The sequence below is a fragment of the Phaseolus vulgaris genome, chromosome 3 (assembly GCF_051622355.1).
Source record: "Phaseolus vulgaris cultivar YP4 chromosome 3, ASM5162235v1, whole genome shotgun sequence".
NCBI lineage: Eukaryota > Viridiplantae > Streptophyta > Magnoliopsida > Fabales > Fabaceae > Phaseolus > Phaseolus vulgaris.
In genome coordinates, this window is record NC_143500.1 from 33,234,226 (window position 1) to 33,253,097 (window position 18,872).

General features: G+C 28.9%; 3 protein-coding genes across 5 annotated transcripts; 2 read left to right on the top strand and 1 right to left on the bottom strand.

Annotated features, from left to right (window-relative positions):
* The first annotated feature begins 769 nt into the window (after positions 1-769).
* LOC137807111 (cyprosin) lies at positions 770-4,625 on the top strand. 2 transcript variants are annotated; one of them, XM_068607569.2, is made up of 14 exons: positions 770-906; positions 1,030-1,357; positions 1,467-1,527; positions 1,833-1,927; positions 2,032-2,144; positions 2,317-2,485; positions 2,573-2,612; positions 2,923-2,987; positions 3,073-3,186; positions 3,278-3,342; positions 3,435-3,591; positions 3,711-3,830; positions 4,030-4,118; positions 4,205-4,625. In XM_068607569.2, the coding sequence occupies exons 2-14, from the start codon at positions 1,043-1,045 to the stop codon at positions 4,287-4,289; spliced, it is 1,488 nt and encodes a 495-aa protein (XP_068463670.1). In that variant the 5' UTR covers positions 770-906; positions 1,030-1,042; the 3' UTR covers positions 4,290-4,625. The 2 variants fall into 2 exon arrangements, with proteins under 2 accessions (XP_068463670.1, XP_090156805.1); XM_090300679.1 differs by having other exon boundaries at positions 812-906; positions 1,009-1,357.
* A 1,866-nt stretch (positions 4,626-6,491) lies between these two features.
* RBL14 (RHOMBOID-like protein 14) lies at positions 6,492-9,816 on the top strand. Of its 2 annotated transcripts, XM_068607568.2 has the most exons (3): positions 6,492-6,844; positions 6,925-7,670; positions 9,479-9,816. In XM_068607568.2, the coding sequence occupies exons 1-3, from the start codon at positions 6,632-6,634 to the stop codon at positions 9,486-9,488; spliced, it is 969 nt and encodes a 322-aa protein (XP_068463669.1). In that variant the 5' UTR covers positions 6,492-6,631; the 3' UTR covers positions 9,489-9,816. The 2 variants fall into 2 exon arrangements, with proteins under 2 accessions (XP_068463669.1, XP_090156804.1); XM_090300678.1 differs by lacking the exon at positions 9,479-9,816 and having other exon boundaries at positions 6,925-7,674.
* A 7,338-nt stretch (positions 9,817-17,154) lies between these two features.
* LOC137805539 (self-incompatibility protein S1) lies at positions 17,155-17,729 on the bottom strand. Its single transcript, XM_068605483.2, is given in 1 exon segment — positions 17,155-17,729. A coding segment is annotated over 1 exon segment (495 nt). The 3' UTR covers positions 17,155-17,234.
* Between the last annotated feature and the right edge of the window lie 1,143 nt (positions 17,730-18,872).

Below are 18,872 nucleotides of genomic sequence, written 5' to 3' on the forward strand. Positions count from 1 at the left end.
TATATTTAAATATTAAATATAATAAATTAATATATGAATCACGGAACATGCAGATGTTGACATAATTTATGAAGAGTTTTGATATTTTCACAACATATTCCACCTTACAATCACACTAAAGATTAATATTTATAACAATAAAAAATCTCTTAATAAAAGTACATACAAAATATAAAAAAGTTATTTTTTTTCAAAATTATAAATTTTTAAAATAATTAAAATACTAATATTTATTTATTGGGTGTAGTATACGGAGCATGTCAAATAAACATTAATCATTTATGAAATACCTATCATGAACAAATAAGGATTTGAGAAATGAGATGAGAAATGCTCATATTTAAGGAGCAATATACTTTGAACAAGAACAGAAACCTATGGGAAAAAATAATAATTAATAATCCCAGTGCAGAATAGAAAGTAGGAACTTTTTTAATTAGGAGCATGGGATTAGATAAAAACATTAAAAAGTTCCGAATAAGTAACCTTGCGACAACAATTTTTAACGGTATTACACGTACTTAAGTGGAATAACATACCTAATAGTCCACTTAATCGAACCTCTCCATTCTTGTATTGTATGTTGCCAAGTGCTGCAGCTACTTCGTTTACCGTACCAAAAAATGCATTATCCTACGCGAAACTACGCTGTGGTTTCCATGCACGGTTAATCCAAGTGCTCTTCGGAGTACCAAAGTGAAAATTCGAAGGAGCCATACTTTGGTCTTTTTAGGTGAAAGGCTAGCAAAATGTTAACACTTCCTTCTTACTCACTACTTATTAATAGCTACCAAGCAACCGTATCATGCTTAGATTTATATATGAATGCCATGTTACACCTGTGTTGTAGTTCCGTCCCTGCACTATAACGTAACTCTTTCTCAATTGGCCTTGCTTTAAGAATAGGTATTTCTTTTTCTTTTTCAAGTTTATCATTAGATATTATACTATAGAACTACACATACATGCGCTATGAATTCTATTGAACAGCTGAAAATGCCTTTAAAGTGTTGAATTACCAATTAACAGATGAGTTGAGAACATGGCTTTCAAGTTTTTGCTGGTTGTAACGTGTGCGTGTGCTTGGCTTGGATCCTTGGCTGTTGTTACAACTTCTGATAAGGAGTTATTAAGAGTTGGTCTAAAAAAGAGGAGTTTGGACGTTAACAGTTTTAGTTCTGCAAGGATCAGAGAGGCTGTTCATCATTTAAAACCAGATGCAGTGTATCTGAAGAATTATCTTGATGCACAGTATTTTGGAGAAATTGGTATTGGGTCACCTCCTCAAACCTTCAGAGTTGTGTTTGATACTGGAAGCTCGAATCTCTGGGTTCCTTCTTCCAAATGTATCTTGTCTGTAAGTTAGCTACCCTATGATCTGATGCAATTGAATACTCTTTCAGTTTTGTTTTTTTTTTCTTTGACTGAGTTTATTTTTAAAACAAGATATATACGACTACCTGCAGATTGCTTGCTATTTTCATTCCAAGTATAGATCCAAGCTATCTAACACCTACACGAAAATAGGTAAGTCTGAATTAGCATGACATTGACCATGAAGTTATTCCATTTGGTTTTACATGTTCAAAGCTTGTATTTGTTGTACTGAGGAGATATAGCCAGCACCAACACACTATGTCTTACTAGTTGAAATTCACGTTAATCCTACTAATCAAGAACATGACTTACCAAATGGGAAATGAAACTTATATTTAGTGAGACCTACATGAACTTCACTAGATAAATGAGTGTATTAGATAATATTTTGTTAGCATTTAACTTGTTATAGTACATGATATGCTTATACTAAAGTTTTTGTTTGGAAACTCCAGGAACATCTTGTAGGATCCCTTATGGCCGTGGACACATTCCTGGTTTCTTCAGCCAAGATAATTTAAGAGTAGGGGAACTCATCGTCAAAGATCAGGTCAGTATTATGACTCTAATTAGTATTTTCATTCAATGGGTTTCATGCGCTTCAAATATATTTGTACTGTTGGTTGTTCTGATGGTTAGTTCCTTTCCATCCAGCAATTTGCTGAGATTACAAAGGAAGGACCTCTAGCGTTTTTAGCACATCATTTTGATGGGATACTTGGACTTGGATTCCTGAATAACTCAGTGGGACAAGTCACACCAGTGTGGTAATTATTCCTTGCAATATTTGATCTTTAATTTTTCCCTTTCAATAATGAGTGAAGAAGAGCACATGCTTAGTGCTGTGATTGTCTTTGGTGACAAGGATAGAAGAAAAATCAAAGTATCCCCTCATAGCTTTTGATGCCTTAAATACAGTGATTAGTTCCGTGAATGCAGGTACAACATGATAGAACAAGGGCACGTGACTCAAAAGATTTTCTCCCTCTGGCTAAACCCAGACCCAATGTCAAAGATAGGGGGTGAGATTGTCTTTGGTGGTATTGACTGGAAACACTTTAAGGGTGACCATACTTATGTTCCACTTACTCATAAAGATTATTGGCAGGTCTACTATATTTATAGCTTTATTTATTTCTGTGTGGCTCTTAGCATCAACCATGTGGATATTGACATTTTGTGCTTTCATCTCCAGATTGACGTGGGAGATATTCTACTTGCAAACAATCCAACAGGTTCTCTCCCTTTCATTTTCTACTCCGCTTGATGTTAATCTACATGCCTTGTTTTTTCATTGTTGCTTATAGTTATGAAAGATATTGATAAAAAAATGTATGAAAAGATTGAAATTGCTCAAGATTCTATATCAGTTACAAGTTGCTACATACAATGTTCAGGGTGTTAATTTTTCATTGAATTTCTCCTATAGGTTCATTCTCACAGTATCAGTGTGTTTTTAACTGCCAACTTATACAACTGATTCTAATTCATTTCTTCACAATATTTCATAGACTTGACTCACAAAATAAAATTTGAATTTTGCAGGGCTATGTGCGGGTGGTTGTGCAGCTATTATTGACTCAGGAACATCTCTGATAGCCGGTCCAACTGTATGATCTCAAACATTGTCTTGGTACTTTTTTTGGTTCTTCACTTTTGTTTGGTGTCTCTTCTCTCACAAGTTTTTGTTTGCAGAAAATTGTGACTCAAATTAACCATGCCATTGGAGCAGAAGGATATGTGAGTTATGAATGTAAAAACATCGTCCATAACTATGGCGATTCCATATGGGAATATATAATTTCTGGGGTTTGTTCTCTATACCTATCTCCTTATACTCAGTGATTATCCAAGCTCAACGGGAATTTAACTATTCTTTGTATATTTTATATGTCTTCAGTTAAAGCCTGAAATTATATGCGTTGACATTGGACTCTGCTCACGTAATAGAACATATATAAAGAAGTACACTACCTCTCACTTTCCTCCTCTTGTTTCTTTTGAGACTCGTTCCTTTATTTCGATTCTCTTAACCAAAGTCTACCTTTAACCTGCAGTGATGTTATTGAAACAGCTGCACATAATGAAAGTTGGGGTGAGTCAAGAACAAAGGAGAGCCCCTTGTGTACTTTTTGTGACATGATAGTTTTTTGGATTCAAGTTCAGCTTAAGCAAAAGAATACAAAGGAAAAAATATTAAAATATGTTGATGAGGTAATTGTTGCACAATGGTTAAATCTCAGATTGATCGATTTTACTTTTGAATTGAGTATTCAATAGCTCTACTTTTTCCAATTTTGCACTTACAAGCTCTTTGTTTTTTTCTGTAAAAGCTGTGTGAGAAGCTTCCCAATCCTGTGGGACAAACATTTATAGACTGCAACCGTATTGACACCATGCCACAAATTACATTCACTATTGGAAACAAATCATTTCCCCTCTCTCCAAAACAGGTCTGAATTCTATGGTCAATTGGTCTAGAAAAATGAGCATGGATAAGGCACTATGTTTGTTAGCTACCTAGTTCAAGTTGCTTTGGCTCTTTTCATTTTTCCTTGAATAAATATAGCAAAGCTTTGTTGGTTGCTAGACTCCATATTTGGCCACTAATATTAACAGTTTACACATTTAATATTCCTTTTTTGTTCTCAGTATATGCTAAGAATTGAAGAAGGTTGCTCCACTGTCTGCTATGGTGGTTTTGTTCCTCTAGATGTGCCACCACCACAAGGTCCCCTCTGGTAATGAATAATATTCGAATGAAATTCCTGCAGCATATTATTGTTAGTAGTTGAAATAGTATATGACAGTTGAAGTATGGTTGCAGGGTTCTTGGAGATCTTTTCTTGGGGGCATATCACACAGTGTTTGACCATGGCAATCTCCGTATCGGATTTGCTGAAGTTGCTTAGCCATGATTTGGTGTTATTACTATGTCAAATTGTTTGTAGGAAAAAGCAAAAAGAAAGAAATAAAGGTTTATAGAATTTTGCAGCATTTAAAAACTGCAGACCCTCGGAATTTCAGTTCTGCAGGGTCCCTTGTAAATGTTGACTAGTAATTTGGTATACTTCATGAATAAAATTTTGTTAACATTGTAACCGTGATGAAAAATAAAAACAAATGCATTAGCCTGGAATCAAACTCAGAGCAATGCTATAGGAGGGTACCATTCTTCCACAAAACCACTGATGCTGTTTGTTTATTTTCCATATCTTTGGTATTAATATAGCCTATAAATTTGAGGAGTTAAGTTTCTTTATATATTCTAGAAGAACATATCCAATATCACTCCACCCAACCACTTATTAGTTGTAACATTAAGTTTATTAATTATATAACATTTTCAAATTTATTGTTATTTAAAATATTACACCTGCTTATAATGGATCTTAAGATGAGCTTAGTTGTAAAGATGCTCATTAGATATAGTTATTTGATAATCTATCTAGACTTAGACCTAATACAATCCAATTATATTGTGTTATGTTTAGTTTATGATTAGGTTAAAACTTACTCTCCCTAAACCAACTCACTCAAAAACAAATTAACACCCATGTTATGAACAAATTGTATCATGTTTAAATTAGTTTAAACAAATATGTTATGACTTGATTTATTAACTTATTTCAACCTTTCAATTATTTTTTATAAATATTGTGTTAGTTTTTAATTTAGTTAATATTTGAAAATTAAAAATTTAAAAAAATAAAATTTTAACTCAATCCAATCCAACCAATAAGTTAAATTAGATTTAATATAAAAATTCAATCCCATCCAATATTTTTTTAGTGATTTGAATAATAAATTTGTCCAAATTCTTATTAAAAGGTTAAAATTAGTTACTTAACTAAATGTGTAAATTTAACTATAAATTGAAATAAAAATATATTACCCAAAACTATTAGTAATGACACTGGATAGTATTTGTCAGGTTGAAAACTAATAAATAATTCTTTTTTTTTTCTTTTTCAATTTTACTTAAGTTATGACTTGAAAACACCTTTCATTGTTGAAACTAATGGAATAATAGGAAATTTCCCGACAACATTATACTTTGGGATGATTTTTCAACCTTTATTCTTTGTTTGCTTCCAACAAACATATGGTTGAAGAAGAAAGAATAGATTTAATCAATAGCATATAATTACTTAAATTATCTAATTACTATATGTTCTTTAATCTTTCATATCAGGATTACAATTTTTTTACTTATCTATTTTCCATTCTATTTCTTCTTTTGTGTCACTCATTCACTTTGCAATTTTGATCCACCTAACAAACACAACGTAGAACCCAAATCACCTGGTTAGATTAATTTTGTAAGAAAAAGCAAATTTAAGTAACAACATTACATTTTCCAGCATAAGAATGCTTGTGCTTTTGTGCTTTGTGGAACAATATTACCTTTTATTTCATAACTATTTTTATATACAATTTTTTTATTTTATTATTATTTTAAACTTAATTAGCTGTACTTTATTAACTTTTTTTTTAAATTGTATCCATAGTAAAATGATAAAAAATTTATAAAAAAAGTTATAAATATTTTTTATGGACACATTTTTAATAATTTTAATATAAATTTTAGTAAATTTTTATTTTTATGTTTATTATAATAACTAATTTTTTAAATTTTTTATTAGGTAAGAAAATAAACACATTTGTTTTCACAAATCTAGAATAAAGAAAAAATAATTTATAAAAATAAACTGACTTAAATGTTAGCTAAGTTTTTTTCTTTTACTTTTAAGTACTTCCTTTAAAAATTAAACCAATTATAGTTTCTAATCAATTAATAGTAGTACCCAATTTTTTGAAAAATAAACTCAAATAAATTATGAAACTTACTTTTTCTTTTATTCTGAAATCATATTCCTAAACCCTAAACTCATATTACAACAGTTACAAACTTAAACACCTTTAAAATCTAAAATAGGAATAGTGAGCAAGGTATAAGACTGTAAAAATAAATAAACTATCGATCCTTTTTCAAATGTAATTTATAATTTATAATATTGTTAAATAACCAATTAATGTAGTTAATAATATTAAACTATAATTAGAATATTTTTTATAAAAATAAATAACAGTGGAAGAAGTTGTCTCAGAGTTGAAGGAAACCTCTGGATTCTTCTAGAAGGGTTGAGGTTCCTTGGTCTCTAAGGCCTAACTATTTGTTTTCCCTGTCAAATATTGGGCTTCAATTCAATTTTCTTGTGTGTGTGGAATTGGAATTTCAGAGTTTACGGAAATGGAAGTGAGAATTGGGCAAAGGGTTTCTCGGGGAATGCTCCCTCTCCTCGCTCTCCACACCTTCAGCGAGTATTACCGGTCGGAGCACAAACCTCCGGTGACCGCCGCCCTCATCGCGGCCAACACTATCATCTATCTCCGCCCCTCCCTCTTCGAGTCCCTCATTCCTCCGATCCAGCAAGTCTGGTTCAACCCTCACCTCATTCTCAAGGTCGCTTCTCAATTCCTCTTCTTATTGCTATCATAGTTTCATTTGAAGCTTCTAGATTCTAATTCTAATTCTTTCAACAGAACAAGGACTTGAAACGCTTCTTGCTGTCGCCGTTTTACCACATCGGTGAACCGCACCTTGTCTACAACATGCTATCGCTTCTCTGGAAAGGATTTCAGTTGGAGACGTCAATGGGAAGCGTCGATTTCGCTTCCATGGTTGCTTCCGTGCTTCTCCTCTCCCAGGGCGTTACCCTAATCTTATCCAAATCCCTGCTTCTCTTCTTCGACTACGACAAACCCTACTACAACGAATACGCCGTTGGCTTCTCCGGCGTCCTCTTCGCCTTGAAAGTCGTTCTCAATTCCCAATCCAGCGATTACTCCTACGTCCATGGAGTTATCGTTCCCTCTCGTTATGCCGCTTGGGCTGAATTGATTCTCGTTCAGCTCCTCGTGCCGGGTGTCTCGTTTATTGGGCATCTCGGTGGCATTCTCGCAGGGCTTCTTTATGTCAAGTTGAGGAACACTTATTCGGGTTCTAATCCCATAACGTTGCTCGTTAGAGGGGTAACTGATTTTTTGAAGTGGCCTTTCAAGTTCTTGCCACGGCGGGGAAGGATCACTGGAAGGGGGACTGTGGGAACTAACAGGGCGTGGAGATGCCAGACGTGTACGTATGAGAACAATTCTGGGTTGCGGAGTGTGTGTGAGATGTGTGGGACGAGTAACGGTGTCGATGGGTTCTCTTCTTTTCAGAGGAGTTCCCGTTCTGACGGCCTTCCTTTGGATGAGTTGCGCCGCCGGAGACTCGACAGATTTGCGAGGTAGGTGATTTTAGTTCACTACAGGTTCTGGTAAATAGTACATTTGGATATAGAGATTTCACATATGTCACATTTTGTTTAAACATATGTTTGTTATAGAATTATGATGACAGGTTATGTCAGCTTAGCAATTACATTGAGCAATGAATTTGTTCATGCTAGAGTGATTTGGCAGAATTTTCTTGACAAAAATTGAACACATTTATAAAATACTTATGATTGTCATCATATAAAGTCTTGAACATAATTCATAAAAACACTAATATTTCATTTAGTAATGTGAGGATGCATTGCTTTGGTTTCTTTCGGGTGCTTGACATTATCCTATAATTGGGAATGGTGTTTTATAAGCAAACATAAGAACAACAAACAAATAATAGGTTTTGATATTTTGAACAAATAAAGTAACGAGAATGATATAAACAGAGCAGCAACTACACGAGCAAAAACACATGAGAAAGTGGATGAAGAAATGGAAAAAAAATACTAAATACCCAAATTGATCCTTGAAAGAAGAATGTTTCTGGGGGATTAAAATTTTCATTGCTTTTTATATAAGTCTTTTCATATAAAATATAAAGAAAAATATGTGTTCATTTCAAATACTTATAAAAGACTAGAGTCATTTATGTGAAAACTTTAATCGGGAAACCGTGAGTCAATGCACTCAAAGATCAATTTATATTTGTACTAGACAAACAAATAGAAGGAACAAAAAGAAAAATTGGACCGAAAAAACACTTACTTTCAAGGTTTAGGTTGGAACTCATGTTGCCCAGCCCAGGTAACCGAAGTTACTGCCATAGACTACTCCAAGGAGACTCGACGATGCAGAGGCATTCTCTAATGCTTTCACATTTTAGGGTTCTCACTCCGTTAAGAGAAGATTTTCTTTCGTAAAAGAGGGAGAATGTCCTAAACCATCAGCCATTTTATAGTACTGATTAAAATACTGGTGGTTTCTGTGGTGTAATCATGGTCATAGCTGATCCTTAGTGATGGATGACATAGAGGGGAATTGGCTGTTTGAGAGTGCAATTTTGAATTCAAATCCCATAATACCTGTTGTACCTGTATTTGAATGAGAATGAGAATTGGAACTGTCTGACCCTTACTTAGCTATCCTTCAATCGAACCGGTAAGTTGGTTACATATTTGTGCCAGTTACTGGAGTTGGAGACTTTGTAATCCTATTTAACACCAATCGTGGCAACTTAAAAGAACTTTTGAGCCTTACAAATAATCAATCAATGGGTGGGGAGGGGACATTAAGATCAATAATTATCAAGCTATAATGAGTATTAAAATGAAAGCAAATAATGAGACTTAGTTATACTTCGTGGTTTGGATTGGGCCGATTATCCATACCACGTTATTTCCTCTTCATTTGAAGTACTTTACTGTGAATCCATTGAGAAAGAAGAAAGTAGGAGGATAAGTTGATGGTAGAGTAAACCAATGCCTGCTTCTTCAGTTTGGCTTGCCTCTTGGTGACACACCTCGTAGCTTCATGATGTTTGTATGTCACATACTAGTTGACCTAGCCTTTATTTTGCTTGTGATTTTGGCTCTTTTGCTCTTACCGCCACTGTTGGTCTTTCAAATCTTTGTATGTTGATTTTGATTTTTCATGCTTAGTTTTAATTTGCTTCCATAATACCGTTCAAATGCTGGTTTTGCATTTTCATGTTTTATGTTGTTTCTTTTGTTGCTGACATTGGTGGCATAATAACATTGTTTGGAGCTTTCAGTGTTTTGTGTTAGTCATATTGATGGTTGATGCTGATCCTTGTTAGAATTTATTTTAGATATGATTGACGACATCAACACGCTCACACTTACCTCAGCTTCAACAAAGCAGAAGTATTCATAACAGGCAGTTCAGACGTTAGGATTATTATTATTTAGAGGTAGGTGTTCAAAACAGATCCGTCAAAATAAAAAAATTAACTACAAATCGGAAAAAAAAATCACAAATCGATCAAAGGGGAATATTTTGATTTTTTTTTTTCAAATGATCTGTTTCTACTGTAATTTCTAACTGTAACTTGTTTATAGATGTAAGTACAAGTTCAAAATATTGATGTTATAATAATTATGTAATTTTTTTACAACATATCTATTTACTTGACAAGTTCACTTAAAATATTTGTTTAATCTAACTCAAATTTTATATTAAATTCAAATTCAAATAAATTTTGAATCGCATTTAACTTTGGATAATATTTTAAGTCTTATGTATGGAAGGATTTGTTATAAAAAGATTTGAACTAAAGTGAAGCGCGATTATCCCTACTATTATTTGTAGTACATTCTGATTTTTAAATTAATTAAAAGTTCCAATACTTTATTAAAATTATTATAGCTTTATTTAAAGCTTATTTCAATATTCTACCGTTATAATATTGTTTATTAAATTATCGTATTTAATGTTATGCCATTTCTTTTAAAAAGTTGAATTCAAGCTACGATTAAAGATATTGAAAATTATAAAAATTGAGAAAAAAATCGGTAAAACATTTGTATTGAAGAAACGTTTTTAAAGACGCTCTTGTTTAATAATGGTAGTTAAAAGTGTAACACCCCATAATTTACATATAGCTATTACAGGGTTCTACATATTTTCATACAAGCTTACAGTTTTTCAAAACGCTCCATATGAAAATACAAATATTTACAATATAAGTTTCAAAATCAACGCCTTAAAACTCTTCTGATCCTCAGACACCTTAGATACCTGTAAGATCATCTGCTCGTGTACGTAGTACAGTCATCGCAGTTCAAGCACAGCAAGAAAAGCAAGGGTAAGCTAGTGAAAATAGAATTTTATAATATATCCAATTAAATCAAAAGAGAAAAATCAAGTTACATGATCAATTTCTCAAATTATACAATCTTCTTCAAATCCTAACATTAAAACAATCACATAAATCTCACATGGATCTACACATCCAAGATATTCAACAAACAACGTCTTCCGGAAGACCCGTATTAAGTAAGTCCTACCAGAGATTAACACCTGATCCAAAGATTACCAGCGAATCCAACAGAAAGGATCAGGGTAAGTTCAATACACCCAAGCCGTGCATGTCATATGTCACGGTGTGCATGAACTCCCCCATCAGCTTCTCACCACCTGATATCTTAGTCTATGTAACTTAGATCATCAGTGAAATCTCTGTTACCACATATGCATCAATACTTAATACACATCAAACATCAGTCCATACATTATCCCAAATGTATGAATTCAATTCCACACCATTTCATCATACAATATCATTCCAAATACGATCCACAATATTCAAAATTTTATTTGACATAAAAAATAACACTTTAATACTAAATTATCAAAACCGAATATTTCCACAAATTTAAATAATATATAAACAAACAATCCAATATATATAAACACACAACATCCCTGCAAGAGAAATTGCATATTGGGACCACGTCCCTTCCACATCCAGATCTTCTATCCTAGGGTGCTATTAAAAAAAAAAAATTTAGCTTCCCTTACCTCAATTGCTTGCTTTCCAAGCAACTTTTAGAATTTTATTCCTCACCGTTTGGATAAGCTTCAAGATTTACGGGCCTAATGTAAATTATACAAATAGAACAAAATTTCAGTATATAATAGAATAAGTTGAGAGGATTAAACTTCTCAACTGACCCTACCAAGATTGATAACTAAATCCTAAGAAAAAACAGAGAACAAAGAATATTTAGAGTAAAAATGAACTTACTCTGTTTGAAAATATGATTGGGTAGAAATGTTCCTGAACTCCTCAGCTACAGCGTGATATGATCAGATTCTAAAATAGATGAAGATTGGGAGAGAAATTAAGAGAGAGGGAGAGAAGAGAATTGTAGAGAGAGAATGGAGATAAGGAAGAATAATGTGTGCAGGGGTCTGTTTTTTTAAAAACAACACGCTGTTACAAAACGCATTGTCGTAATGTGCTTATTTAAATTTTTATAGAATAGGGATTATGTAGTTTAATTTTGAAAATTTCGGAGGAAATTAAAATTTAGAATATTTGTAAAGCATATTAATAATTAATGCTTAAGCTATATTTGGTGGCTATGGTCTATTTTAATATTTACAAACTCTATGAAAAATGCATATTTTAATTATGATTGATAAATAAATAAAAAATGAGGTATTTATTACTTAAGAAAAATGAGTTATGATCAAACGAAGACAAAATATTTACTTCTAATAGGAATAATCATCTAACTAGTAATAGAAAAAATGACTTTATTCAATTTTACCAACAGTTACTTTGTTTCTAAAATGTTTTCTCATTAAACGAAATACGCGTATTGTAATAATTTAACCAAATGTTAGGCACTAATTAAAGTTGGGTGTTTTAGAAAAAAATTCATTAAATAAAGTCAAAATAATTCAAATGTATTTATAGTCAAAATAATATAAGTAGATTATCGTTTAGTGTACTTATTTCAATTTTTATAAAAAGAGGGATTATGTAGTTTAGAACAAATTTCATTAAATAAAGTCAAAATAATTAAAATGTATTTATAGTTAAAAATATATTATTATTAAATAACAAATAAATTGTTTAAATCATTGTAGTTTCAATAATTTAAATAAAATCTTAGTACTCTTAAAATCAGTTAAATAACTATAAATTTTTGTTACATGATCAAATATTCATACATAAAAGGAAGACCTACACTAATATTTAAGAACGATTTTTTATAAAATTAAAATTATTTTAGAAAGATAATAAATATAGCATATGTGTGAGAATGTTAATGTATGAAAATAAACTTCTAATACTATCTTCTTTTAGGTTTAACTCTACACAAATAATTTAAAATAGTCAATATCCAAACTTTTGTATATTCTAAATGTATATAAAATCTTTGAATTTCTCAGAACTTGAGATTTTAATATAGATGATTTAAATATTTAGTGAAATAGTTGATTTTTTGTCAAGTGCATCATTATTCTTAGTAGTTTAAAAAATAAGTAAGAATATCAAATTCATAAGATTTGGTGTAATACTAATAATTATACTATGTATAAAATAAATGATAAAACATGAAGTAAAATCAAATGACAAGAACTTAAAAGAAAAATTAAAATTAAACATCATAATATTTTTGGTATTTTTGAAAGAAAGCTAGTGAGACATTGACATGGATATTGTTGGGATCAGACTTCACCATCTTGTTCTCTTGTATTATTAAGCTTAAAAATAAAGACTTTTATCTTCTTTATTGTCATCAATCTTTATCATGAAAAATTATTTTCGAATCTCTTAAAAGAAACCATAAATGTCAACTCAATAAAATGAATTTGCATTAAGAGATTTAAAGATGATTAATAAGTCATTTTATGATATCCTGATGAATGATTTATTTGTTGTCTTATCTTAGTCGAATAACTAAATTTGTTTTAATCTCTTATAACTTCAACTAATTAATTATTGATTAGATCACAATGAACAATAAACATAAAAATTAAACACAAATAAAAAAAAATAATATAACATTGTATATAAATATAATAAAAAAATACAAGAGAGTTTGGTAATTATGTTTAATTTCAACAAAAGAGGATTTAGTTCTTTATGGAATTGGATAATATGGAATCTAAATAATAAAAGACAAAGAAGAAAATGTTGAAGTGATGGACGTAATCTCCATTGAATAAAAGTTAAAGAACAAAAATATACTTTTCCAAAACTAATAAAAATTATACTAACATTTAAATTTACTTAACAAGTTCAAAATGCTCAAATACATATTACAACTCAAAATTATCATTCAAAGTTCAAATTAGATTCACTTTTATTAAATTCATGCTTCAATACAATAATCTAGTCATTTACAACTCAACCAAAAGACATTTCTTATCCAAAATGCACCTAACTTAAGTCAAATCACATTTTGTCATTCAATCAAGACAAAGTCACTTTCATGCCTTTCATAACATACATAAAGTCATCCTAGATTTAGATTCATTTAAATTTTACAATGTAACTCATTAATTAAATTCTACAATGTAAGTCATTAATAAGAGTTTGTCAAATATAACTTATCTTTATTTGAAAGAAACTTGTATTCTAAGCAATAACTAAAGGTAGGTTAGAGAACACAAAAACTCTAGAAACCTAAAACAATATAAAATAAAATCAAACTTTGATCAAAGGCTATATACTTAACTAAATAAACCAATATTAAACTCAAATTTATTAGTAGAAAAAAGAATTAAATATTTATAGAATAAAAATGCACTTATCTAAATTAAAAATTATTCTAATTATTTAGGACCATTGACTCACTAACTGTTTTAAGGTAAGATATAATATTAAAATTTATGAGAATTGGATTTACAAACTTAAACAAACGCGACACAAAGAAAATAAAGGCAAAACGTTAAACTTTATCAAAAGATATAATAAAGAAGAAAGAAAAGAAAACAAGAAATAACTACGGTTGAGTTTAACGTGATGGATTGTAGATGTGTGAGAAAAATTAATGGAAGTTTGTGAGTGATGTAATAATTCTGAAAGAATTTTGAAATTTTTTTAAAGGTGTTAAATATTACTTTACAAATTTATCCTTACTTATTAAAAAATTTAATAATAAAATGAGTTTTTTTAAAAATACATAATCATAAATTTAAAAATTATAATTAGAAAAAATAAATATGTATTAAATATAAATAGATATAATTTAAAAACTATAATTAAAAAAAATATGTATTCAAAAAATTAAATAAAAATAGGACTTCACATAATTTCTTAAAATATTAAACATGTATTATAAAATTAAAAAATAAATCAAAAAATAAATCAGATATTATATAAATAAATAAAGTATTATTTTTTAATATTAAAAACCCTGTACTAATGAAAAATAAAAAATACTAAACAAAAATTAAGGTAATTAATAATAAAAATAATTTCATAAAAAATTATAATGAAATAAATTATAATTCATAAACATAATAATTATACACAAAAATATATTAATATAAACACAATAATAAATTAAATAAAAACAAAAACTCAAATAATTTATTAAAATATTAAATACATATTATAAAATTATAAAATAAATTACATCTCGTATAAATAAACAAAATACTATTTTTTTAATATTAAAAATCTTGTAGTGATGGAAAATAAAAAAATAAATGAGGGTAAATTATATGTTGATGTCACTTTCCTTCTACCTCTCTTCATTTTGAGGGGAGAAAATATTTACTATTCACATATATATCCTAACATTCTCTTCCCCACAAAACCCGAAATCTAAATAGCGGATATCTCCTCACTTCTTTGTCTGTGAACAGTACATCCAAACAGACTCTAAAAGAGTTTAAAACAAAGTTTAATAATTAAAATAGGATTAATTTGAGTAAAAATAACATAATATTTATATAAAAAATTTCTCTTTAAAATCGTTTTTTTACAATTTTTATTCTATTTTATTTTTCTATTAATATTTTATTTTATTTTATTTTAATTATTTTGAAATTTTGAAATTTTAATAAACAATTATAAATATTATATGATAAATATATTTATTATAATAAATCAACCAATATTATAAATTAAGATATAAACTAAGATTTTAAATATATCTAATCATAATTAAATTATTGTTATATATAACAACTATTTTAGTTATGTTTTCAATCACAGATACAATAAAAAAATGTGTTTTCTAATGTGTATTTATATCTATTAAAATGAGTTATTAATTTATACTGATAATATAATATATAAATAATAAAATATTTTATTTTATTTTTAATATTAAATATAATTATAAATAAATAATAAAAATAAAAAAGATGGATTCGCCTAGTATCAATAAAAAGAATATCGAAAGACCATAGTAATAGAATCCAGGGCTTTATTAATCTCCCCAACACAGGTCTAAATCTTAATTTCCAAATTTTAAAATGTTTATTAGTTTTATAAATTGAAGATAAAAAAAAAAATATTTTCATCTCTGTGTAAAAGGTCTTGTACTTAAAAAAGCCATGAGATGATTTCCATATCCATCTCAGGCATGAAATTGGTTCCATCATGAATCAAGAAATATTTTTTATTTTTTAAAAATTGAAAAAAGGTATAACATAAAAATCTTTCAAATATTATAATGATGTGATTATTTTTCATTTTAGTTTAAGTTGTGCAAGTTTTAGATTTGTGATGTTTTTGTGGTTGAATTCATTATCTTTTAAAGAATATTTAACATATTTTACTTATATGATGTTAAGAAGTAATTTTACAAATGATATAATGATGAACATAACAATCCAAGCAGTGAGGTAGAGGTTTACATATAAAGGGACCAAAATTTTCTTTTTCCCAGTGAGAGTTAAAATATTTTTAATAAAATTAAAAGAGCTAAACAAAAATTGGAGTGACATGATTACTTAAAAAAAATGAAGAAATTTGAAAAATGATAGTAGGGTTGGAAGCTCACACACCTTCACCTCTAAATTACCGCAGTTAAAATTTTGGTTTAACACATGAATCAAAACTATATTGGACATATTACAGATAGAGAAAGGATATTAAGTTATTCTTAAAAAAACTTTGAGGAAAATATTTCTCATTTTCATAATTTACTTTCTTAAAATTTAATGGTTTTAATAAATAATTAATCTTAATTACTATATTTCAAGAAAATGAACTGTAGAGAAAGAAAATAATTCGTCTAGATGAATTGTGGAAATATCTTAAAAATCTTCCTACTATCTCTCATTAATAAAGAAGGTTTAAGATAAATATAATACTTCATATTTATTAACATATTAATTTATATTTATTAGTATATATTAAATGCTAATAAATATATAATAATGCTAACATTAAATATTTATACATATGAATGAATAATCATATATTATGATATTAATAAATATATTAATTTGTTTCTTTAGCAACAAAAGTATATTTTAGAATAAATAATATAATATTCTAAAATAAATAAAAACCACAACTTACACATTTGAATATTGCATACCTTGATTAAATATAACATCTCTATATTAATGTTTTCTTTTCTTTTATTGTGTTCTACATCTTTTATTTTTTTTTCTTTACATATTTTAACGCAAGAGATATTATCACCGATGTGATATTTTTTTTTATTACTCACCTTCTTAATGTTTTACTTCCATCATTGCATAGGAAGGGATAGAGAATATCAATGGTTGCACTCGAATCCGTTCAGATAGATTTATGAAGATAATCATTGCAATTTATATTAAGATTTCGTCATCATTTTATCTTTAAAAAAATATTCTAAAAAATTAATAAATGAAATTGTATTTAAATGGTCTTTAACCTTAACCTCTAAACAAAATATTAAACGTAAATTGAACGTAAGGATAAATACTTATCGATATTAAACTAACACTAATAGAATAAAGGTGATAATAATCACCCCAGACTTAAGAAGAGTGACAAGAAGCAAAAGAACATAGGAGACTGAAAGTAGGTGTTTATTATTATAATCATTCTCAGAAAATAGATGTGTGATTTAGGTTGAATTTCATGAAATGATGAATTAATTTGGCCATTGGAACATGAATTCCCAGAAGCCCGTTTGTCCATTGAAGCCATAAATGCCTTCAGCAGATACTAGCCATGAACATCCTGCACCATCACATCGTACCCTGTCCCTGCCGAAGGAATAAGCATCAAAATGGTAGTGCTCAACATTTTGCCACCCCAGATCACAGAAAAACAGAGTGCTTCCAAAAACATTGTCAGAGAAGTCCCACCCAAACTCATTCCCATTTTCTATGTTTTGCTGTCCCAGATCATTGTCCTTGGACTGGCAATGCAAACTCATGTTTTTTCCAGATCCTAGACTGTTCTTGATGCTCACATGTTTGGTGCATTCAACAGCAGTGATGCACAATCCTATTGCCACCACCAGGCTCACAACATGGTGTCTTCTTATCTTAGCTAAGCCACCCATATATGTATATATATATTAACAGGATTTCAAAGCACTTGAACAAGAGGAACATATATAGACATTGGTTTTGGTGTTCATGTTCGTTAATTTCGAAGGAAACTTCTTTTTCTCATTCTTTTTTTATTATTTTCCTTTGTTAGCTGTCACCCGCTATTATTTGTTTTTATGTTTTAAACATCGGAGTCATTCATTGCATAACATTAACATCTAAGATCTCTAAAATTAATTTAATTTCTACCATATTTCAGTAGAAAATGGATCCTTTAATGTTTTTCTTGTAAACATCGTGGTTGACTCATATTCTAAATTTGTAAAGATTTTTTTTATTTTTTGTTTTGAATAAATTATGTCGATGTAAATATTTATAGTATAAAATGTAATGTATTTATTGAGAAAATAAATTACTTTAGAGAAAATATTTAAATGTAATAAATTTATCACAAGAATTGGGCCTAGTTCCAGTTTTTTTTATCTTCTATTTTTTCTTGGGTGTTTCTTTGTGCACCCAACAAATTTCTCTCTCAACCCCATATATTCTGGCAAAAATTATTTTAAACCTTTTTAAAAGGACTTCTAAATTATTTTTTCTAAAATGTTTCCGAAACATATTTTTTAGAATTTATAAAATATATTTCTGAAAAATTATTTTTTTGAACATTATACATGTTCTAAAATATGTTTTGTGAAATAATATTTTCAAATTATATTTCGGAAAAAGCTTTCCATAATGATAAATAATTAAATAAGATTTTTTTTTTTTTTTTTATAAATGATGGGGTGGTGGATAAAACACCCTTTCTTCGTCTTCTTCCAAATTATTTTCTTTTATCACCAATTCCCTTTTCAACTCATCTTTAATTTGTCTCTTTGTTAAGGAATTTGTTACTCTTTTTTTCTTCGCAAATAAATCTTATCGACTGGAAGGTAGTAAAATTTAAAAACAGTTCCGGTTATCAAAATTTAATTTAAAATGTCTATTTTTGTTCTAAATTTTCCTACTCTTAACTTTTTTTTTGTCAGTGAGTTTTTTGAGATTTTACTAATCGTCAGTTAAGAAATTTTATTTTTTAAACTAATTCTTTCTTTAATAATTATTTTTTATTTTGGTAACATTCTTCTAAGTATATGTACGTAGTGTTTCATAGCTTTCTTTATCTTTTGTTTATTACTTGTAATACACGCGATTAAAGAAAAAATATTTTGAATTATAAAAATGAATAT